The 26,265-nt window shown below is 35.2% G+C and overlaps 1 protein-coding gene and 1 non-coding gene across 2 annotated transcripts; one reads left to right on the top strand and one right to left on the bottom strand.

The window, feature by feature from the left end:
- The first annotated feature begins 1,833 nt into the window (after positions 1–1,833).
- LOC133815935 (peroxidase 27-like) lies at positions 1,834–3,293 on the top strand. Its single transcript, XM_062248691.1, has 4 exons — positions 1,834–2,055; positions 2,286–2,474; positions 2,622–2,787; positions 2,887–3,293. Exons 1-4 carry the CDS (start codon positions 1,834–1,836, stop codon positions 3,291–3,293), a joined length of 984 nt encoding a protein of 327 aa, XP_062104675.1.
- Positions 3,294–19,816: 16,523 nt separating this feature from the next.
- Positions 19,817–19,924, bottom strand: LOC133820222 (small nucleolar RNA R71). The gene has a single exon (XR_009886647.1). It is a non-coding gene; the product is annotated as a small nucleolar RNA R71 (small nucleolar RNA).
- Positions 19,925–26,265: the final 6,341 nt, after the last annotated feature.

The following is a 26,265-nucleotide window of genomic DNA, read 5'->3' as shown; positions in this document are numbered from 1 at the left end:
ATTTGTTTATTGGTATATTTTAATATGTTTTTTGTTGGTGATCAAGGTTGAAGGCTAGGATTTTATATTTGAGGTAATGTATATTTAACTTTGATATATTATGTATTGAAAGCTAAAAATACTTAATTATGATTTTAAACTTAGTGGAATTTAGGATTTAAAAATTACTGGAGATATGTTTTGAGATTTTGTGATGCGGTGATATGTTTGTTGTGTATATGCGATGAATGTATGTTTATTGTAATTTTGGTAATGTTATAAAAATAGGAAAAATGATGCATTTTTTTTAGATTTAGTAGTATGAGAATTATGCATGTTTGAAATGATTGATTATATGTTTGAACATTATTTTGTATTATGCATGTGTTGTAGACATAATAAATTTTAAATTTAGGAAATGCTGCCTAAATTTTTTTGGACATAATTTTTTCTTTATTTACTTGTTATTTAGGTAATTCGTGAACTTAATGGTTAATAATTTTTTTAAAAAATGTTATTATTTTTCTATGCAAAAAAGCCCTCAATTAAAAAAAAAACCAAATTGTATATAATTTTTTTTATAAAAATATAATATTTTGCATTAGGTCACCTAACTCAGAGCGTGCTCAATATACTTTGTAACCGCTAATCACATACTCATATGCATACCATATCAAAGCTCGCGTGGATTAATTAAGAATGAGAGGTGAATTGTATAAATTTATGTCTTACTTATTAATCTAGCAATAATTTTCAGTTTAAGCAAAATATATATTAACTGTTTGAAATTATAGAGCAAATAAAATGAATAATATAGGGGCGGCGCGTTAACAAATTACATGCCTATTTGTAAATGAGTGTTCTTGGTTGTAAAGCTCAAACATATATTGGTAGGTTAGTTAAGCTCTACATATAAGAACAACCATGAGAAATTAAAGTCAGAAAATGTATAATTTTCAATTGGATATGATAGCAATATCTTTCTGTATTTTTGATAAATTTGAGGCGAATTGTATGGGAATAGTTAGTATATATCCACCCCTATTTTGGAGACTTGTGTATGGGATAATGTTATGAGAATATTTATATATTATATAAATTCAAGTTTTCCATTTTGGAGAGCAATGTGTAGCATGCCACTATGTATGTATACACTCGATTAATCGTTAATGTAAGAAAAATATATAATTTCTTTACATTTTTTTATTACTATATTAATTTATACATCCAATAATAAAAATTAAATTTATCATCTGTCATCCTCCCGTTGACAAACTACAACATTCTTACGATAGATAAAACAAATGTTTATATCATCTATTAGCCGTGGTGTAAATCTTAATATTTACTGACTTATTATGACTTATGATTTGAAGTCGCTAGCACGTAATTAATGACTAATGTTCTTCGATGGTATAGGTCCCACATAACATGACATCGTGTTAAGAAAATAATTAATATCGTTAAATGTATATTTATATTTATATATGTATATATAAATATAAATATAAATTCTTGACCACCAGCGTAAATAATTTCGAAGACGACCGAGTATGTGCTAGCTGTTCTTTTAATTCCATTGATAAATCATATATATATATATATATATATATCTTAAAATATTGTAAGTGTTTTAATATAGAGTCAATCCAAAATATGTCAACTGTGTTTTCTTTTTGGCCTACAGCCGCCAGCTTGTTAAATCACTAACGAACTATCAATTTGAACTACAAGTAATGAATAAGTCAAAAGGCATACCTTAGCTATAAATACCAGCCACAATAGTCCTTACCATCTCACCCTTGAAGTAGCAAAACATAGCATTTCTTTGCTAAAGCCTAATTAAAGCTAACTATGGCAAATCTCAAGCTATCCTTACTTCTCTTTTTTCAACTTCTGCTTGTTCTTTCTGCCTTCGAAAAGGCTTGCGCACAAGGCTTGAAACTCGGCTTCTACCAACATTCTTGTCCAACAGCAGAAAATGTCATTAAAAAGACAACATCTAAGTACATTTCTCGATTTCCAACTCTTGCTGCACCTCTCTTGAGAATGCATTTTCATGACTGTTTCGTCAGAGTACGTCTTTCATAAATTAGATCTACTTTGTCTTTTGTTATATATATTTTATACAACAATTTTGATTTCCATTACTATTTGGCTTGTTGGTCATTGCATGGTTGTAACTTACAAACAGTACTGATGGTTTAGCTACATTGCATAGTTTAGCATTTGACCTTTTAATATTACTATTGTCACATGCAAGTCAACCAATGCAAGAGTACTACTCTAACAGGTTGTAAATGTAGGGATGTGATGGTTCCGTTCTATTGAATTCCACAAGGAACAACCAAGCAGAGAAAGCTGCTATTCCCAATCTGAGCTTAACAGGGTTTAATATAATTGATGCCGCAAAGTCAGAAGTGGAAAAGATATGCCCTGGTGTTGTTTCATGTTCCGATATCTTGACTTTAGTAGCTAGAGATGCTGTATCTATGGTAATTACATTAAATAAACAATGCTTCTCAATTTGACCAATTCAAGGCTTATTTGGTATCTTTTGTTCTTTTTGTTGAAATAAACAAAAGATGACACAAAACAAGCACTAAGTGTACCAATTTGAACTTTTTTCTTTCCCCTTTCAGATTAATGGACCCTATTGGGATGTTCCAACCGGCAGAAGAGATGGAAAAGTTTCAGTAGCCATGGAGGCTTTAATCAACTTACCTCCTCCTTTTGCTGACGTAACAACGCTCAAAGCAATGTTTGCCGTAAAGGGTTTAAATGCTAAAGACTTGGTTGTTTTATCAGGTACTAAGCACCAAGCTTTTCTTTCTTGTTACATTATATATTTTGTTTTTTTTTTCCATTAGTAAAATCTAACTCCAAATCTCTCTTTCTGGATTTTAGGAGGACACACCATTGGAAGGGCTGCCTGTGCTGCCTTTAACAATAGATTGTACAATTTCACTGGCAAAGGAGATGCAGACCCCTCATTGGATCCAAACTATGCTGTCAACTTGAGGAAAAAATGTGGGCCTACTGATTTTAGCACAACAGTCGAAATGGACCCCGGCAGCTACAAAACATTCGATGAAGATTACTACACCCTTGTAGCCAAAAGAAGAGGCTTATTCCAATCTGATTCAGCTCTCCTCAATGATCCTAACACAAAGGCCTATGTTAAATTACAGGCAACCACACATGGATCCACTTTTGCTAAGGATTTTGCTGAGTCTATGGTAAAGATGGGCAACATTGGAGTCCTTACTGGCAAGGCTGGTCAAATCCGAAAGCATTGTGCTTTTGTTAATTGAATGATGTGTTTAGTTTTTTATTCTGATTCATTTATTTTTCCTTTTTTGTTTAAATTGTTTCCTAGTTGTTTGTTTTAATCAAATAAGCAATTTTTTATGTAAATTTTGTGTTAAATATTGTTGCATATTTGATGCTCTATAATACAATTGCAGCAACAATGGGTTGCAAGATGTAATATGTGATGGCTTGGTCGAGAATAAACAAGCCTCTTATGATTTGATGTAAATTTAATCAAATTTTGTCAACCATATTACTTTTCGGTGCATTTAAAGTCATGAAATGTGAAAATGTATTCTTCTTATGACATGTTTACAAAGTGAGAATCATTTGTATCTTTTCTTCATATATATATATTTAAAAATTTAGCTACGCAGGAATTTGGTTTGGTCCATATTGTAAAAAATACTTTAATCTGAATTTAGCCCTAATTAATCCATGAGAAATCAAACAATGAATAACAAAGATTAGCGGAAGCGTACCGGAGTCCATTGAATCGATTGTACAAGGTTATGATCTTCCGAATTTGCAGTCAAAACTTTTGAGAACCTTAGTCTCTTGATGATGGAGATTCAAGAGTGAAAAGATACTTACTGCAAATTGGGGACCATTACCTCTTTATTAATAACTGACAAATCAGTAACTAATCTTTATTTACTATTTCTAATTTGGCCCTTCATCAAATCAGAAATTGCCTTTATGGTATCCACATATTAAAATCATGACAATCATGCTCTTGAGTCATAAACTTTATTCCAAAATAGACCACATAAATTTGACTCATTTATATAATGACCCAACACACATTTATATATACAATTGTGGCCCTAAATAAATTCTCAACAATCTCCCACTGGGCCACATATGTATACATATAAATGTGTTAACCTTATTGAGCTCATAACTTTGCCACCACAACCATAAGCATGTGCAATCTCGTCCATTAACTATATCAACATAGGATCAAAGCGGTTTTCGATGTATCAATCACAACTAATCCCATCAATGGTCACATATGTCGATATAGTCAAATGACATAGATCAATCATGATGATGTGGTATGAAAATTACATGCATGGTGATCTATCCGTGTCAATTTTCATTTGGTCCTACTTTACTTTATGGAGATCAAAACTTTAGCTTAAATGTGCAAAGTAAAATAAACTGAATAACTTAATTTCTGATCAGAAAAATATCCAAATATACAAGTTTCATGAAACAAATATAAAACATAAAGGATAATAAAGGCAAACTCCCACTGAATCTAGATATCATCATACTCTAAAACACCCATATGAGCAATGTGCTCATGAAAGACCTTGGGTGGCAAACCCTTTGTAAGGGGGTCTGCAATCATGGAGTTTGTACCCAAGTGTTCTATACAAATATGTCCATCCTGCACCCTTTCTTTCACAACAAGGAACTTGATGTCAATATGTTTTGACTTTGTCGAGCTCCTGTTGCTGTTGGAATACAATACGGCTGATTTATTGTCACAATACAACTTAAGTGGTCTTTCTATTCCATCTAGAATGCGCAGCCCGGTGACAAAGTTCCTCAGCCATATACCATGGTTGGACGCCTCATAACATGCAACAAATTCTGCTGCCATAGTGGATGAAGCTATGAGTGTTTGTTTCGCACTTCTCCATGATATAGCTCCACCACCCAACAGATATATGTAGCCTGAAGTGGATCTCCTACTATCTTGGCATCCCGCAAAGTCGAAGTCAGAATACCCAATGATCTCAAAGTGATCTGACCTCCTATATGTGAGCATGTAATCTCTTGTTTTCTTCAAACATCTCATAACCTTTTTGGCTGCTTTCCAATGATCAATTCCTGGATTGCTTAAGTATCTGCCTAATACTCCAACAATGTACACAATATCTGGACGCGTACAAACTTGAGCATACATTAGACTCCCAATAGCTGAAGCGTAAGGAATCTTTTGCATTTCTTGAACTTCGAGGCTTCCTTTAGGGCATTGCTCAAGACTAAATTTGTCTCCTTTAACGACAGGGGTATCACCTAGTTTGCAGTTCTACATGCCAAATCTTTTAAGCACTTTATCAATATAGCTCTTTTGTGATAACCCAAGAATACCCCGAGAACGATCTCGATGTATTTGAATTCCTAAAACAAAAGAGGCGTCACCAAGATCTTTCATCTCAAAATTTCTTGACAGAAATCTCTTGGTTTCGTGCAACATGCCTATATCATTTGTGGCAAGCCATATGTCATCAACATAAAAAACCAGGAAAACATGTTTACTCCCACTGAACTTGTGATACACACAATCATCAACAACATTCATCTCAAAACCAAACGAGTGAATCACTTGATGAAATTTGTGGTACCATTGACGGGAAGCTTGTTTGAGCCCATAAATGGATTTGGTCAATTTGCAAACCATCTTCTTTGGGTCTCCCGACACAAATTTTTCAGGCTGCATCATATATATTGTTTCATCAATGTTTCCATTGAGAAATGCTATTTTCACATCCATTTGATGAAGCTCTAAATTATAATGTGCAACAAGTGCCATGATTGTCCTAAAAGAGTCCTTTGATGAAACTGGAGAAAAGGTCTCCTTAAAGTCAATCCCTTCCTTTTGAGTATATCTTTTTTCTATAAGACGAGCTTTATACCTTTCCACATTACCTTTTTGGATCCCGTTTTGTCTTACAAATCCATTTGCAACCAATCGGTTTCTTTCCTTATGGTAATGGGACAAGCTCCCAAACTTTATTGTCTTGCATAGACTTATACTTTTCATTCATTGCTTCAATCCAATTTTGAGAGTTAGAACTTTTCACGACCTGATGAAATTTGATTGGGTCATCTTCCATCATTCCATTGTCATCCTCATGTTCTTGGAGAAATATAATATAATCATCCGAAATAGCACTTCTCCTTTCTCTCGTGGATCTCCTTAATGACACTGGTTCTTGAGGTTGTTCTTCTGGAACAATTTCCTCATTTGGAATAGGGATTTGTTCAACATTGTCTTGTTGAGGTTCTGGATTCACTTCTTGATGAATGATAGGTGTAAGAACCTGAATATTGTCAAAAGTGATAGTAGAAATTGGGTTTGAATTCAATTCCTCCTCAAAAGCAATGTCTCTTACCTTATTTCTCCCCCCAAACTCAACATCCTCAAAAAATGTTGCAGTTCCTATCTCAAAAATATTTCTAATTGTGGGATCATAAAACTTATAGCCCCTAGATCGCTCAGAATAACCAATAAAGTAGCTGCTCACTGTTTTGGAGTCCTATTTCTTTTCATGTGGCTTATAAGGCCTTGCTTCAGCTGGACATCCCCAAATGTGAAAGTGTTTTAGACTAGGCTTTCGACCTGTCCAAAGCTCATAAGGTGTTTTTGCAACTGCTTTAGTTGGTACTCGATTTAGAATGTAAGTTGCTGTCTTTAAAGCTTCTCCCCAGAGGGACTCAGGTAAGGTAGAATGAGCAATCATACTCCTTACCATATCCTTAAGAGTCCTATTTCATCTTTCAGCAACACCATTCATGCTAGGTGAGCCTGGCATGGTGTACTGTGGGACAATTCCACATTCCTCTAGGAATTTAGCAAACGGTCCTAGACGTTGTTAGCCTGAGCCATCATATCTACCATAGTAATCACCACCACGATCAGATCTGACGTTTTTAATCCTTTTGTTGAGTTGATTCTCAACTTCAGCTTTATAAGCTTTGAACACGTCCACAGATTGAGATTTTTCATGAATGAGATATAGATACCCATAACGTGAGTAATCGTATATGAATGATATAAAATATTGTTGACCATTCCAAGATGTCGTAGGGAATGGCCCACAAATATCTGTATGAATCAATTCTAAGACATCTGAAGCTCTGTTGGCACCTAATCTCTTGGTTTTGGTATATTTTCCCTTGATGCAATCTACACAAACATCAAAGTCTGTGAAGTCAAGAGACTCTAAAATGTCATCAGACACAAGACGCTCAATTCTACCTTTTGAAATGTGACCTAAGCGTTTATGCCATAGTGACGCTGAATTTGCTTTATTTAATTTGCGTTTAGTACCACGTGATTCCATATGCAAGGTTTCATTATAGGATACAATTGTTTCCAGTAAATAAAGGTTGTCATAATCATTCAAATAACCAGTTCCAACAACATTTGAATTTAAAGACAAACTAAACTGATTGTTTCCAAACAAAAATATCCAAATTTGTCCAACAAAGAAACAGAAACTAAATTCCGTCTAAAAGACGGTACAACAAAAGTGTCTTTCAAATCCAAATAAAAACCAGTTCCTAACAACAACCTAAAATGGCCAACTGCTTCCACTTCCATCGATTTTCCATCGCCCGCGAAGATGTGTCTTTCACCATCACTTGGCTTTCGGTAGCTCAGGCAACCCTGCATAGAAACACTTATGTGAGTAGTAGCACCAGAATCTATCCACCAAGTGTTTCTAGGTACAGAAGCTAAATTAACCTCAGAACAGACAAACGTAAGAATCATACCTTTCTTTACACGCCATGCATGATACTTGGTACAATTTTTCTTCACATGTCCAGGCTTGTTACAAAAGAAACAACCATCTGAATCCTTCTGTTGTTTCTTTTGGGCTGGACCCTTAGCAACTTCATTCTCAATTTTCCTTTTCTTGCCCTTATCTTTAGAGGCACTGGCCAAATGAGCACTTTCAGTTTTATCTTGCTTCAATCTTTCTTCCTCTTGCACACAGTGAGAAATGAGCTCATTTAGAGTCAATTTCTCCCTTTGACAGTTATAACTAATTTTGAATTGGTTAAACTGTGCAGGAAGCGATATCAAAATCATAAGAACAAGCAAATCCTCAGAAAGCTCGATCTTAAGTGCCTTAAGTTTTGAAGCAATTTGGTACATTTCCATAATGTACTCCCTAACATTTCCTCGACCCTTATACTTCATGGACATCAAGGAAGCCAGAAGTGAAGTCATTTCAGCCTTATTATTTCTAGCGAAACGTTTTTCAATTGCATCGAGGAAATCCTTGGCCTTAGTGATCTCTTCAGATTCTGTGCCTCCGAAGGCTTCTGGAATGCATTGTTGCATGATAATTAGACTCATGCGATTAGAACGATCCCATCTCTCAAACTCCATCTTTTCATCAGGAGTGCTTTTTGCAGTAAGAGGTGAAGGTTATTCTTGCCTTAATGCATAGTCTAATTCCATGCAACCAAGGTTTACAAGTAATTTTCCTTTCCAAGTCTTGAAATTTGTCCCATTAAGCATGGGAATAGAGTTAATGTTGGCAGTTATTGTGGCAGGAGTAGATGAATCAACTGAATATATAACAAAATAACAAAAAACAAGCTCACATAAGAATCCATATAAAACAATAAAATTCAAATAATGGTTAATCCCATATCAAGATACCAAATATAACATCAATTTCAAGTCTTTGGACAATAATATCAACTATAAGCGATACTCTTGTTGTAGCGATCAAACATTGACAACAAGTTATGTCAAACAATATGCAATCTTTGGACTAACATATTGCTTACACAAAATACCATATAATTGTCACACATTTATCACCACATGTATGCAAGAAATTCGGGCAAATACTAACTCACCTTTGGGTCCGTTAATAAACGCATGAATTAGATACATACAATTATCTTAATATTTTAATTAAATTAATCTACACAAAAATGATCACTTTGGTGATATTTTGTTTCAATTAATCTATTTAAAATATTAGATATCCTTAATAAAATCTGAAACTAAATTTGAATTTTAAATTGTTTTTAAAATATTAGCTTTCCTTAATAAAAAAATTAAAAAAAAATATCTGATACAATTGTAGTACATAATTATGTACATATATGAATACATAGTACAAGTAAAATTCCAAACGAATCTATATGATATCGTATTCACACACATACGTACGTAATATGTATTTTGGTGATAATGATATAAATACAATTCGTATAATATATATATATGGAGGGAAGGAAAAAATATGGGCTTATATCTTTACTTAGGAATTAAATCAATCAACATTTGTCTCATATGAGACTAATTAGAGTATATGCATGTATCAACCCAAAATTATCAAGAAAGTGATAAAAGTTGGGTTGTAAGTAAAACAAAATCTATATATGTAGATATAAATCAGAACTTTCACATGTGTACGCATATATATATATATATATATATATATATATATAATCTAAATTTTCATGATATGTGTGTTCGATAATAACCATTTGTAAAATGGATTATATATAAAACAAACCAAGTTATGCCATATATGTATATGCATACTGGCATATTACAATTAACACAAACAAAACTAAATAATTGCATATTGCATTATAGTGATATGGCATATATTAAAATATCTACTTCATCATAAACCAAAAAAGAACAAAACATAGTAGAAGATCATAATACTTAAACAGTAAATCCTCAATAATTAATTTAGAGATGGCTCTGGTACCAAATGTAAAAAATACTTTAATCTGAATTTAGCCCTAATAATCCATGAGAAATCAAACAATGAATAATAAAGATTAGCGGAAGCATACCGGAGTCCATTGAATCGATTGTACAAGGTTATGATCTTCCGAATTTGCAGTCAAAACTTTTGAGAACCTTAGTCTCTTGATGATGGGGATTCAAGAGTGAAAAGATACGTACTGCAAATTGGGGACCATTACCTCTTTATTAATAACTGACAAATCAGTAACTAATCTTTATTTACTATTTCTAATTTGGCCTCTCATCAAATCAGAAATTGCCTTTATGGTATTCACATATTAAAATCATGACAATCATGCCCTTAAGTCATAAACTTTATTCTAAAATAAACCACATAAATTTGACTCATTTATATGATGACCCAACACACATTTATATATACAATTGTGGCCCTAAATAAATTCCCAACACATATAATATAAGAGGAAAAGAAATAGTATTTCTTTCTCAAGTTATATCTAAAATATTAGGATTGATTTTGTTTAAGAGTGTTCGTAGTCCTTTAGAGCACGAACTCTCTTCTATTGCTGGTCTAAATTAAGTGAGTTGCATGTAGAAGTATTTTGGCAATCCTTTATTTCCGTCAAAAAATAGGAAATGAGGTTACCATTTTGTTTTAGACAGGATAACAAAACAACTTGAAGGTGTAGATTGTTATCACTAACGGGCAAAACTATGTACCTTTCTCAGATCGGTTGTTCAAAATATCTCATTCAATTTCATCAATATAAGCTATCCCCAAAACTCTATGTTTAAACTTTTGTGCTCTTGCTTGGAGATTCTACTGGACTGGATAAATGGAGATTTCTTGTTCTTTTGGACTGGGATAGTTGTAATGCTTCGACTAATTCTAGACCTCATACCATTAAAAACTACTAAATATAACTACTATTTTGGAATACATTCAAGAAAACATAAAGAACTACATAAAACATAAAGAAAACACAAACCTTTATTTAATTGTTCAAAAACTAATTGCAGAAATAAATACATAAATTAAAAGACTTGAAATAACTTCATCCTTATCTTCCAGCAGTCCATCCATTCACTCCATCCCCAATACACATACCAAAGTTGCCAAGAATCCATCCCGCTTCCAAGCTCATTTTCCTGCACCATCTAAACTAAAACGAATGAGTCTAATGCCCAACAAAGAAAATATACTACAACATATCATAAATCATAGAACTATATCATAAAACATGTACTATAAAACATATGACATAAATACGTAAATCATAAAAAATATAGGACTACAATATTAATGACCATTAACTCAGTACCGTAACATGTGATAAAACCATCTAGGTCATTAGTCTACTAATTGAGGTAGGTTAGATCACAAAATAGTATATGATAACCCATCTAGTCCTCTGTCTACTAATCGAGGTAGGGTAAATCATAACTATAATCTACGATAATGATAAAAATCTTGAGATTTGATTTGCTATCTATGCAACTATAATACCTAAGTGACTATAACATAAAACAAATTTATATACATATCTAACATATCAACATAACATAACATATCATATAAACATATCATAACACATATAATCTAACCTATTTTCCGTACCTTGAGTGTGGAGAGAAAAAGAAAGCGAAGAGATCGTTTGCTATAGAAAACGTCCAATAACCTTCAACCTAGAACCAAAATGATGAAATCTCGAGTCTTCTCTCTAATGTCTATCTCCAACAACAACACCAAGAGTTTGGATACTTGGGTAGATTTCGGCTATATATTGGCTTGATGGGGTTCAATATTTCGACTATAATAGGGTTTAGAAAGGCAATAGTGTTTAAGGCAAAAAAATATAAGAAAAAGATCCCGAGCACTAAAAGGACTCGTGTTCCGGCTATGGCTATGTAGAATGTCTATGGCAAAATGAAGAGAGCTTTTGGGACTATGGATTTTGATATGAGAGGTTTTTGAGTGTGAGAAAAATGATGAAGGGTAAGTCTCTATTTATAGGCTTCAAACCCTCCCTTGATTTTCTCCACACTATTCAACTTAAATTTTAAAAATAAAACCTTCCCTCCACTATATGGTTTTGGACAGCCTAGTATTACTCCCTTCTTGTTGCTACATTATTTCCAAGTATGCCACATAGTCTCCATTTGGTTCAAACTTTAATCAAAGTCCAAACTACTATCCTATATCTCGTAACTCTGGACCTTTCTGTAGTAAAATTAACGTAACTGGAGCAATAAAAGTCCGATTCAGGCTATTTTTATACCGTTGGATAGCTACTTAAATTATCTACAACTTTTTAGAAATACTATTTTTCCAAAATCATAATATAAATAGGTCAAAATTAGGCCTGAATTACAGCACGCTAAAGTTACGAAAACTGCATTTACTTATCTAACTCTGTTTGACATATAGTCACTTAATTCAAATAGATCTAATCTTGCCTATCTTTAAAATTAAAAAAAAAAAAAATCAAATCCTTCCTATTTTTGAGCCAAGCCTAAGACTAAGCTATTTTGGTTTTCATTTTAATTCTAATACTTGAACTTAGTTTAATGTCACATGTTCACTTCTTAATACATCAAATAACATGTGCATTTAAATACTTAATAAAATTATACACTAATTTAATCATATGCTAAAATAATTATAATTACCCAAAGTATAATTATTTCTAAGTCATAAATTCATAACTTAAATAATTTAAGCTTAAAGCAATCTTTATTCCACAACTCAAGTCATAACTAAATCTAACCTAAGATCATATTTAAGGAGCTTATAAGAAAATAATAACCTTAGTTATTACAATAGTGATAATCAGAGAGCTGTAATAGTTAGTTTTAACTAATTCTTAGTTGTTAGTTTTCTAGTTAACAGTTTGTTAATTCTGTTGTTGTTGGTTGTTATGCTCTTCTTGAGCTATTTCTTGTAAACTTTAGCAATATAAATAAATTAAGCTCTTAACAGAAGCTAAACCTAACTTTTGGTAAAGCTTCTGAGTATTCTTCTTGAACTTTCTTGAATAGATCTTTACCTTATGAGTTGCTTCATGGTATCAGAGTCTTTTGACTAAAGTCGTCTTCAATGGCTTCTTCTACCAACGATGCTCTTGCTATTGCTCCACAATCTACTGCTCAGCCCTCTACGGCTCAACAATCTACTACTCATTCCGTCAATCTTTTGGGTTCTTGGAACCCCTTTTCCAACTTTCTTACCTCATCTCTCACCATTAAGCTTGACGTCTCAACTTCTTGGCATGGAAATCGTAGGTAGTTCCCACTATAATTGGTCACAGTCTTGATGATTTTCTCTTCTCCACTTATCTCATCCACAGAAGCTTCTCAATGACACCGTTAATACTGAATACACGACTTGGAAACGGAAAGATCAAATTCTTCTATCTTGGCTTCCCTCCTCCATGACTGAAGGTGTTCTTGCATCGGTGGCTTCTTTCACCACCTCCTACTCTGTATGGAAAGCCCTCAATTAGAAGTTTTCTATCCAATCCAAATCTCGTCTCCTTCAACTCAATGCTCAACTTTCACAAATGCAGAAAGGTAACCTTAGCAGTTGTTGGATGTGTTATGGATGATGAGTTGTGGTCCTACACCTTCTCAATGACTTAGGCCCTAAATTTGATCCAGTAGCTTCAGGCATAACTTCCAGAGGTGATTCTGTTTCTCTTTAAGAGATTCAAGCTTTACTCTTGTCTCATGAAATCCGTCTTGAAAGGAATCAGTTGATGGGTGATCTCTCTATGAAAATGTCTGCCAATCTCACTCTTGTTCCTTCAAGAAATGGAAATAATGGTGGATATCGGTCCTATGCTAACTATGGGAGGAGTACCAACTCTGATTTTGGTTCAAGATCCTATGGGCGTGGTCTTTCTTATAATGGCTCAACTCCAAATTGACTGCTTTGTCAAGTGTGTTTGAAATCTGGTCATTCCGCTGCTATTTTTCAATATAGGTTTGACAAGAATTGCATTACCCCAAAATCTAGAACTACTCAACCTCGTGCATACTTTACTGAACAAGAATAGGAGTATGATCCTTAGGCACATGTCACTCCCTCTGTTCAAGATTTTGGCGATGATAATGGTTGGTATGCGGATACTGGAGCCACCAATCATATTACCTTTGGAATGGAGAACTTAGATTTTGCTACTCCTTACATTGGTCATGAAAGTCTAGTTGTAGGAAATGGCAAGAAACTTCTGATTTCTCATGTTGGTAATGCCACTTTACCTTCAATTTATTCTTCTCCATTAAAATTGAATTATGTTCTAAAATTGCCTGAAATAAAAAAGAACTCGATTAGTGTTTCCTAATTAACAAAAGATAATGATGTCCTTTTGGAATTTTATAAAACTTGTTGTTTTGTTAAGGTCAAGAAAACGAGGACAATTTTGCTCAAAGGGAAGACTAAAGGAGGCCTCTACTTGCTTGGTCAAGATGGTGTTTCTCAACAAGGCATTTTGTTACAATGCAATCTTGCTACATCTTGCACTCCAAATAATTCTTGTTCTGCTCATAATACTTGTAATAATCAACCTGCTATGGATGTGGATTCATGTACTGATACTTCTGAATTCAGTAAAGATCAATCTTTTTCTGTTTCTATAGATTCTTCTTTTCAAATCTTTACTGCTAGTAAGATATTAATGTTTGGCCCTGGAAACTTGGGCAACCTACCCCATGAACTTTGAGAAAAATTCTATCTAACATACCTCATTCAGATTCCATTAAAATTCTAGGCTTTTGTGAAGCCAGTCAAAAAGGGAAAAGTCATAAGCTTCCATTTCCTTTGTCTTAAACCAAAGCCACTTAGCCCCTTCAACTAGTTCATACTGACCTTTAGGGTCCTGCACATGTATCTTCCAAAGAGGGGTTCAAATATTTTGTCCACTTTATTGATGATTATAGAAGATTTACTTGGATCTTTCCTTTAGTGTTGAAATCTTAGGCTTTTGAAGTGCTTATCAAGTTCAAAGGTTTGGTTGAAAACCAATTTGGTCTTCCAATAAAAGGTGTTCAAGTTGATTAGGATGGCGAATATAGACTTTTTGTTCGATATCTATATGATCAAGGCATTAAATTTCAACACCCATGTCCCCATACTTATGAACAAAATGGTAGAGCTGAAAGGCAGCATCGACACATCGTTGAAATGAGTCTAACTCTTCTTGCTAATAGAGTAGTTTTTATAGTGTTTTAAAGGATTTTTTTAGGGAATTTTTGAGCTTATTTAGTTATGTTTGTGCATTATGATGCTTTTGTGGCCTTTGTTTGATTATATTTCAAGATTTATGGAAGAATTGGTGAAACAACCGTGTTTGGCCCTGAAAAGAAGTAAATTGGTGAAAATCATACATTAGAGCCGCGGTGCTGAGTATTTGAGCTGCGACGCTATGATGAAACAAAGAGTTGAAGATTCTTGGCAACCGAGGGTTGTAGCGCAGACATATTAGAGTCCCAACGCATGTTGAGTCAAACACTAGGCGAACATCAGTTCTTGGACACGACGCTTCATTAGAGGGTCGTGACGCCTAAGTAGTCAAAGTGCAGATTAGGGCATTTTAAGCAGGGGAAAAAGTGGGATTTCATGATCAAAGCACAAACTACTATTTAAGAAATATTATGACAATTTCTAAAAGAAAAAAAACCCTAAGAGGAGACTCACTGAACACTTTGTGGAGACAAAAACTTGGAGATCAACCAGTTCTATCATTCTTTTTCTTCTTCTTCGTTTACTTTCTTGTGTAGTGATGTTTTATAGATTGAATTATTTTAAACATGAACTAATTAATTATTTAGGGTGTTAATGGATTCTCTTGAAACCTTATGATTATCTAATGAAGTTTTTATGGATTTCCTATCAATATTGTGAATTATTTGTCTTGTGTTTAATGCTTGTGATTCATTGGCCACTAATCGCATGATCTATATAATTTTAACCTGAAATCTGGGAAGTGAAGGATAATTATGCTATAGTCAAATAATCATAGATTTATATTGGACGAGAGTACTCGAATGATTTGTGTAGCCTAGGGATTACATGTTTAATGCATGCAATATGTTAGTTTACCACGAAGATGTAGGAGATTGCTTATTGTAGAGAATTATAAGTCCTAGTAAGAATATAATTTACAATTGTAATATGCTATTACAATAGAGATAGGAATTCTTAACTTAAAATTAGAGAAGCATAGGTGGATTGTTGATGAAGTTAATAACCCTAATTCTTAATCCATTGAATTAATATTTAGTATTGAGTTCTCTATTGTTCTATTTGATTGTTTTAGTGTTTTAGTTTTATAAATTCGAAGTTTATTAATTGCCAATAAATTAGAATCAAAGATTAATTTTTGGTAATTAGTAACAGTCCTCGTGGGAACGATACTCTACCTACTATTTTATTACTTGTTATGATTGCGTATACTTGCGTACATAAATTTTCACAACAAGTTTTTGGCATCGTTGCCGGGGACTGTATTATTAATATCAATATAGTTGAATTTTATTCTAAATTGGTTTTTTTTAGTACTCATTCAGTTTGTAGCTATATTGTGGTTTCAGGAATTATTGGTATGTGCGATGAAGTAGACAAAATGAATTAATACTAGTAGATCTTGAAATTGAAAGAACACGCAGACAAAACCGAAAGATAAATAGAAGGCTGGATTTTGCCATGGCTGAGAATCAAGGAAATGCAGCAAACAATACTACTAATATTAATAATATTCCAAATATTGCAGAGGTCCCACTGGAACGAGGACCAAGGACGCTTAGAGACTATATACTTCCTACTGTCATGAGAATGCATTCATGCATTAGACACCTCACTATTGCTGCGAATAATTTTGAGATAAAGTTGGCAATACAACAAATGGTGCATTTGTAACATCCCAAATTTCCTAATAAGGCTTAGGGCCTTGATTAAGGGGCCAGGATGTCAAATTATGGAATTATATGATTATATGATATTTATGTGTATTATCATGTGATTATGTGAATAATATTATAATATGACTTGGTATGCATGTTTAGGTGTATTAAATAAGCATGTGGGCCCATTTCTGTTTTATTGGGAAATTTTCATAATTTGGCTCGTTATGGGTATATTTAAAATATATGTGGTATGTGTGTGATACTACATTACTTTGTGAATATGTTTTGGTTGCTCGGCACAAGACAATCCTAGGGAGCAAGCTAGTGGGAAAGACACAACGGGACCCATACTTGACTCAATGTGAGTCAAGTGGTATTTTGGGTATTTAGCACATTATCAGTATATTGGGTAATGGGAATAAATATTTGATGATAAATTGGGAGTTAGTGATATCAAGGGGAAATTATGGGAATTTTGACTATTATTCCCCGAGGGGCGTTTTTGGGACCCCGAGCATTAAGATTTGCTTGAGGTTACTTAAGTTCAAAGTAACCTGTTAGAATTATAAAAGAGCATTCAGAATGTTCTCTCTCTCTCTCTCCCGTTCCCTTTTCGACACTCGATCACGTTTTTGAAGGAAACTCGAGTTTTAGGACTCGGATTCAATCAAGGATCGAGGCATAGCAATTCTAGGGAAGTTTAGAAGCTTATTAGTCGAAGAATTTAGTTGGGAAATGACTCAATCGGAGGTAATCCAAGTTTTCAAGTTTTTAAGATTTGATTGGATTTTATGTTTTGATGAGTTTTTGGATGATTTGAGACTTGGGTTTTAATGATTTTAGATAATTAGGATGTTTGGGAACTTTGATTTTGGGATTTGGATGTGTTTGGATAGGTTTTTGGAGGATTTTAAATGAGAAAAACTGTAGGAAATGGCTGGTTTCGTTGTCAAGTCGCGACCTTGTTCTAGCAAGTAGTGACTTGGATGAACCAGGAGCCAAGAGGAGCCTGCCTGGGGGGCGCAACGTGACTCAAGAGGGGCCAAGTCGCGGCCTGCACCCTGAAGCCCAGGCAGAGGCTATCTGTCCTGGGGGCAAGTCGCAACCCTCGGGCCAAGTCCCGACTGAACTGTGCATTTTTGCCCATATTTGGTTTTTAATCGTGGGAACTTAACTCTAAGGGCCTGAGATCGATCCTACTACCCAATTAAGTAGGATTCAACATCCCAGAGGGTAGGATTTGGTCTGGAAGTATTTATTTACTCATTTTTTATGAGGTTTATATTATGCTTGTGACTAGGTTATCGCTAGGGGCTTGGAAATAGGATCGTGCTTGAGGGTTGTTTATTGGTAACCTATGCTTAGACCAAAGGTAAGAAAACTGCACCCAGTATGTGATGCATGCGATACATGTAATTAGGGCATGACATGAATATTGAATATGGAATTGGTCAGAGCTTGAGTCTCTGTAAATTTGCATGATCATAATTATGCTGGTGATTATTGAGTAAGCATGATGAATGCCTATATTTGGATATTTTTCATATGATATATGCCTGGTTACATTGACTCATTAGTCAGAAACAACATTGGTGTAAGTATTGGTCGTGAAGTCTTGGCTTATTAGTCATGATCGACAATAGTACTGAGTGTTGGTCGTATGGAATTGACCTACGAGTCAAGAACGGTGTTAGCATATTGAAAACAGAGCCGAAATGATTAGATCTAATCAACATGAGCATTAAAAACGACCCTAAGGTTGAAGAAAACCAAAGCACTTGTCTAGTCTAAAGGCTAGTTACTTAGAGCCAGGGCCAAAAGGCTCAGGTGACTGAAGCGTCACATGACTTAGGGTGCAGAGCCCCTGAGTGTGACTCATTAGTCACCTGTCCAGAGTGTGACTCATTAGTCACCTACCCAGAGTGTGACTAATTAGTCACCTACCCAGAGATAGACTCATTAGTCATCTAATAAGGGTGCGGGTCCCCAAAGATAGACTCATTAGTCATCTAATCAGGGCACGGGTCCTCAGAGATAGACTCATTAGTTATCTATTCAGAGAGCAGATCCCTAGAGATAGAATCATTAGTCATCTATTCAGGGAGCAGATCCCCAGAATTAGACTCATTAGTTATCTATTTAGGGAGCAAATCCCCAGAGATAAACTCATTAGTCATCTAATCAGGGTGCAGGTCCCGAGAGATAGACTCATTAGTCATCTATTCAGGGAGAAAATCCCTAGAGATAGACTCAGTAGTCATCTATTCAGGGAGCAGATCCCCAGAGATAGAATCATTAGTTATCTATTTTGGGAGCAGATCCCCAGAGATAGACTCAACAATCATCTACTCAGGGCGTAGGGCCCCATAATCATTTATTTGGACTTGCCTGCATGCATGAATAGGGCTATTACTGCTAGGCATGCTTATTATGATTTAGTGACATGTTATTACCTGTTTATGAGCATGTTGAGTTTCCTTGATGAGCCTCAGCTCACAGGTGCTATGAGGTGCAGGTAAAGGCAAACAAAAAAAAAAGATGAACCATCCTTGAGTTAGAGGGCTTAGGTGACGATGTGTACATATGTGGCTGCTCGACCACCACGACTGAGGGTTTAAAGAAGAACTAGGGTTAAACCCTATTTTGCTGCTTAAGTCGGTTGGTTGTAAATCTTTTATTGTAATTAACCTTTAAAATATATTTTGGGATCCCAATGTATATAGTAAACGTTTTAGTGAAACGTTGTATCTTTGACCAAAAATTTTAACCCTAAACCTTTAATCACACTTATTTACACGATTATGGCCAAATGATTCGGTTAGCGAGTTTAGTACTGTTTAAAATGCACAACGTAACGGTCCCTGGGTAGTAGGGCATTACAGCTTTCGACTATTCAGTTTGTGGGGTGTCCTACTGAGATCCTAATTTGCACATAGCCAATTTCCTGGACCTATGTGCAACGTTTAAGATGAATGGGGTAAGTGATGATGCAATCAGATTGAGATTATTCCCATTTTCTCTATGAGACCGAGCGAAGAGTTGGCTAATTTTGTTGCAATCTAATTCAATCACAACATGGGAGGAGTTAGCCCAAAAGTCATTAGCAAAGTTTTTCCCTCCAGCAAAAGATGCAAAGTTAAGAGGGAAAATTAATAATTTCTACCAGATAGAAGGGGAATTGCTGTATGATGGGTGGGAGAGATTCAAAGAGTTGTTAAGGATATGCCCACATCATGGTATAGAGAAGTGGATGCTAGTCCATAACTTTTATAATAGGTTGAATGGTACTTCTCGTACCATAATAGATGTTGCAGCAGGAGGTGCGTTCATGAGCAAAAGTGCTAATGAAGCTTATGAATTTCTAGAGGAGATGGCAATGAATAACTACCAATGACCAACTGAAAGGGGACAACCAAAGAAGGTGGCTGGTATGATTGAATTGAATCCTATTTCCATGCTTACGACACAAGTGTTAGCTTTAACGAAACAATTACAACAGGCTAATCTTCCATCCCATGCCATGCAAGTACATAATTTATGCGAGGCAGGTGGTAACAGCCATCCACTAAATCAGTACCCTGTCCTAGATATGAATAACATGCCAATGGAGAAGTGAAAGTTATAGGAAATTACCAAAGACAAAAGAATAACCCTTTTTCCATGTCATACAACCAAGTTTGGAAGAATCACCCAATTTTTTCTTGGACAAATAATCAATCCACTCAACAATATTATGAACAACCTCCACCGGGCTTTTATAAGCCACAAAATAGACCATCACAACAGACAATGCCCATGAAACAACCCAAACCACAACCTGATGCACTGAACTAATTCATGACCGAGACAAGGGCATCTATGAGGAGTTTGGAGACTCAAATAGGGAAGTTGGCTACTTTGATGACAAATAGAGCTCAAGGAAATTTTCCTAGCACTACTAAGGTGAATCCTAATGAACAGTGCTAATCCATCACCTTGAGAAGTGGATCACAGTACGAGGAGCCAATGAGAAATCTGTCAGAGGAGATGAGTCAGGAGAAAAGGGCACAAGGCATAGCAAAGAAGAATTCTAGTGAAGAGAATGTTACTAAAGGATTAGAAGAGAAAGAAGTGGTATCACCAGCGAGCATTGAGTATCATATAAGATTCCTCATCCACAGAGACTCCATAAGCAGAATTTAGATAAACAGTATACAAAGTTTTTAGAGGTGTTCAAAAAACTACATGTTAACATACCTTTCACTGAAGCACTAGAATAGATGCCTACCTATGTCAAAGTTTATGAAGAAGATCATGTCTAACAAGAGGAAGATTGGAGATTATGAAACTGTAGCATTGATTGAGGAGTGTAGTGCTATTTTGCAAAGAAAGCTCCCACAGAAGCTAAGAGATCCTGGTAGTTTTACTATATCATGCCCCATTGGGGAGTTTGAATGCAAGCATGCTTTGTGTGGTATGGGGGCAAGTATAAATTTGATGCCATTGTCGGTATTTAGCATACTTGGATTGGGAGAAGCGAGGCCGTCTACAGTGACATTACAGTTGGCAGATAGATCAGTCAAGCACCCAAGAGGTATTATAGAAGAAGTATTAGTAAAGGTGGATAAGTTTATTTTTCCAGCAGATTTTATTGTTCTTGATATGGAGGAGGATGCGAATGTCCCAATTATTCTAGGGAGACCATTTTTAGCAACTGGGAAAGCTTTAATAGATGTGCAAAAAGGAGAATTACAATTGAGAGCGAAAGGTGATAAAGTAGTATTCAATGTATTCAAGGCCACGACTTATTCTAGGGTGAGTGATAGTTGTTATTCGGTCAATTTTCATAGATGGAGTAGTGGCAAGTCAGAAGCTAGTAGAATATCCGCTTGAGTTGAGGCTTACAGTCGATGACGTAGATGGAGAGGATTGTGAGGAGGCAGTGGGTTATTTGAATTGGATACAATTGTATGGACCGTTAAGAGAGAAAAGGTTTGAAGAACTTGGTCAAGGGCTTGAGAGACCATTACCGTCCATTGAGAACCCCCTATTTTAGAATTGAAAGCTTTGCCATAGCATTTATGCTATGCATTTCTTGGAGAAAAGGAAACCCTTCTAGTTATAGTATCTGCATCTCTTATTGAGGTAGAGGTAGAAAAGTTATTAAGGGTATTAAGAGTTCATAAGACTGCTATTGGATGGACTCTAGCTAACATAAGGGGAATAAGCCCATCGACTGTGCATAGAATTTTGAAGGAAGGTGATGCTAAACCGACAATTGATGCTAAGAGAAGATTAAATCCAACAATGAAGGAAAGTGTAAGAAAAGAAGTTATTAAGTGGTTAGATGCTGAAGTAATTTACCCAATATCAGATAGTGCATGGGTGAGTCCAGTGCAAGTAGTTCAAAAGTAGAGAGGAATAATGGTGGTTAAGAATGAGAATGATGAATTGATTCCGACTCGTACTGTGACAGGTTGGAGGATATGTATAGATTACCGTAAATTGAATAAGGCCACTAGAAAAGATCACTTTCATTTGCCTTTTATTAATCAAATGTTGGATAGGTTGGTGGGCCATAGTTATTATTGTTTCTTGGATGGGTATTCAGGATACCATCAAATTTCCATTGCACCTGATGATCAAGAGAAGACCACATTTACATGTCTGTATGGTACTTTGCGTTTAGAAGAATGCCATTTGGACTTTGTAATGCACTTGCAACGTTCCAAATATGTATGATGGCTATATTTTCTAACATGGTAGAAAAGGGTATTGAGATCTTTATCGATGATTTTTTTGTTTATGGTTCTTCTTTTGATAACTGTTTGGCCAATTCAAAGCTATTTCTGAAGAGATGTGAGGAATCGCGCTTAGTCTTCAATTGGGAGAAGTGTCACTTTATGGTAAATGAAAGAATATTTTTAGGGCGTAAGATCTCAAGTAGGGAAATTGAGGTAGATCAGGCTAAGTTATCAACAATAGAGAATTTACCACCTCCAGTCTTAGTTAAAGGAGTGAGAAGTTTTCTTGGTCATGCAGGGTTTTATAAAAGATTCATTATAGATTTTTCCAAGATTTCCAAATCACTATCTACATTGTTAATGAATGGAGTACCTTTTGAATTTGATGAGAAGTGTTTCCATGCTTTCAAGGTACTTAAAGAGAAAGTGACTTCAGCACCGATAGCCGTTGCACCTAATTGGGAATTTCCATTTAAGTAAATGTGTGATCCAAGTGACTATGTAATAGGAGCAGTGTTGGGGCAACAAGTTGACAAGGTTTTTATAATGATTTATTATTCGAGTCGTACTTTGAATGATGCTCGGGTTAATTATGCAACTACAGAATATGAGCTCTTGGCCATTGTGTTCGCTTTTGATAAGTTTAGGCCATATCTCATTGGGAATAAGGTAATAGAATATACTGATCATTCCACCATAAAATACCTATGACCAAGAAATATGCTAAGCCTCGTCTCATTCTTTGGGTTCTATTGCTGCAAGAGTTTGACATGGAATTTGGGGATAAATAAAGAACTAAAAATTTGGTGGCTGACCATTTGTCTAGATTAGAATTATAAGATAGTCAAAGTATGAAAAAGGTGCAGGTTAATGACTCTTTTCCAGGTGAGCAGTTATTTGAAGAACAGGAGAATAATGAGGTACTGTGGTTCGCTGACTATGTTAACTTTTTGACTGCCAATATAGTGCCTCCAGAGATGTCTAGACAACTACTAAAAAGGTTTTATTCAATGGTAAAGCATTATTATTGGGAGGAGCCCATCTTATACAAGCATTACGCAGAACATATTATTCGTCGATGTGTACCTGAAGATGAGATGGTGTCAATTTTGACTCCTTGTCATAATATTCATTGTGGTGGTCATTTCAGAGCAACAAGGACAGCTGCAAAGGTATTACAGTGTGGTTTCTATTGGCCTACATTGTGGAAAGATGCGAATACCTTTGTGAAAGCTTGTGATCGATGTCAACGAGTTGGTAGTATTTCAAAGAGTGATGAGATGCCCTTACTTGGGATTCTTGAGGTGGAATTATTTGATGTATAGGGTATCAATTTTATGGGTCCTTTTCCACCATCTTATAATAACAAGTACATCCTGCTAGTTGTGGATTATGTATCTAAATGGGTGGAAGCAGCTGCAACACCTACAAATGATAGCAAGGTGGTATTCAAATTCTTGCAAAAGCACATATTCACTCGTTTTGGCACGCCTAAGGTTTTAATAAGTGACGAAGGCAGCCATTTTTGTAACAAGATGATGGATTCTTTGCTTGCTCGTTATGGTGTTCATCATAGAACCGCTCTACTATATCATCCTCAAACCAATGGTCAAGTAGAATTGTCAAATTAGAGAAGTGAAAAGTATCCTCAAGAAGAAAGTCAACAGATCAAGAAGAGATTGGTCTAAGAAGCTAGATGATGCATTGTGGGCATACAAGATTGCATACAAGACTACTATTGGCATGTCACCCTACCAATTAGTTTTTGGTAAAGCATGTCATTTGCCAGTGCAGATTAAACACAAAGCTTACTGGGCAATGATGGATTTGAATATGGATGCCACAATAGCAAGACATCGTAGGTCTTTGGAGCTGAATGAGATGGACAAGTTTCGTAATGAGGCCTATGAGAACACTAAGATCTATAAAGAGTGTACGAAAGCTTGGCATGATAAACATCTTGTTCGCAAGGAGTTTCAACCTGGGCAGCAGGTGTTATTGTTCAATTCTAGGTTGAAGTTGTTCCTAGGAAAATAAAAGTTGAGATGGTCAGGCCATTTACTGTGGTTAAAGTATATCCCTACGGGGCAGCGGAGTTGCAAGGAAAGGGTCAAGAGACGTTTAAGGTGAACGGGCAGAGAGTGAAGCCATATTTGGGTGATCCTATTGCTCTAGTCAAGACCATCATCCAGCTACAACCTTTGTGAAAAAGAAGCAAGCATCTGGATAAATGACGTTAACAACAACACTATTTGGGAGGCATCCCAAGTTATTTTTAGTATTTTGTTCTTTTATTTTAATTGGGCAAGTATTTTTTTTAGTGTTAAATTTTTATGTTGACTTAGTTTTTCTTTAGAATTTTGGACCTTTAGACTTTAGATTGTAAATATGAATTGTGGAAATTGTGAAAATTATATATATATATATATAAAGAATTTTATGTAGGAACGCATTTGAGCCGCGACGCGCGCAAAGACAGAGAGATGAAGTTCCCCAGAAACCAACCCCAGAAATAAACATGGGCTGCAGTGCTACACCTTATGCACCGTGCTGCTTCCTCGAGAAATTGATTAACCCATTTTTTTTAGAGTTTTCCCTTCACTTCTTCACTTTCTCTCTACACATTTCGAACTCCCTACCTCTAATTCACCATTTTTTTTCAGGCCAAAACCTTCAAATCTCTCAATTAAAACCTTTAATAATCCTCTTATAAATTTCATTCAATCACTTTCCACTATAAATTTAGCCTAAATCACCTTTAAGCCCTATTTTCACCACTCATAAACCCTAATTTCAAAGTTTGGGGGAGATTTTGCAATCTTTGGAATGCTTATGGAATTGGGAGTATCTTTCATCATTTGTAAGTGTGGGTAAATGTTTTTGTCTTAATCTCTTGATTTTTTTTTTTTTTTGGTATTTTTGAAGTGTATTATTATTAATTAGGTGGTTAAGAGGCTTTATTGTCTAGTTTGGTATTGATTTTTTGTTTGGGACGACTATTTGTGAGATTTGTGGTGTTTTTGTTGATTTGGGGAAGTGAAAAAACAAGGGGAGGTGTTGTTCAATTTCTTGTAGAAATTATGATTTTGAAGAGAAGAATGGGACCTAAGAGAGGTAGTGGTGGTACTTCATCCTCAAAGGGGATCGACCTCTTATGATAGATCAAGATTCATAAGTAAAGAGGCTCAAGAACGATATGAGAGTTTATGTAGAAGGACTTTGATTCCTAAACGAGGAATGGATTATCAAAATGAACCATATGATAATGCGAGTTATGAGCCCATTAGAGTTATTCTGCAAGATAGAGGTTGGCAGTCATTGGTTGATAGTAGGAAAATTAAAAAACTAAATGCTTCTTTGGTTTATGAGTTTTATGCCAACACTACTACAAAGAAGGCTTTTTATGCCAGCCCTAAGAAGTTTTTAGGGCTCACGGGGCGCGATTCCTCTATTTGAGAGCCTTAAAAAGTGAGGATTTTTAGGGCTCACGTTGCGAGTCCTAAAATAATGTTTTTAGGACTCGCACTCCTAAAAGAATGTTTTTAGGGCTCAAAATGCGAGTCCTAAAAGTTCTCGTTGAGTGCCTTTGAGTAAAGTTTTTAGGGCTCTCTTCGCGTGCCCTAAAAGAATGTTTTTAGGACTCGCAACACGTGTCCTAAAAGATCTCGTTGAGTGTCTTTAAATAAAGATTTTTGGGTTTTCTTCCCGTGCCCTTCAAAGTTAATTTTTTTTTTTAAAATGCAGCTACATTTTTCATTTTGATTTAAAAAAATATATCGCATTGAGTGTCCAAAATGTATTATATATGTTAGATTTCTAAAATTTCAAAAGAAAATTGGGAAATTTTCATATTTTGGC

This window comes from Humulus lupulus, chromosome 2 (genome assembly GCF_963169125.1).
Source record: "Humulus lupulus chromosome 2, drHumLupu1.1, whole genome shotgun sequence".
Lineage (NCBI taxonomy): Eukaryota > Viridiplantae > Streptophyta > Magnoliopsida > Rosales > Cannabaceae > Humulus > Humulus lupulus.
Note: the sequence above shows the minus strand (reverse complement) of the source record. Positions and strands in the feature narration are given on the sequence as shown.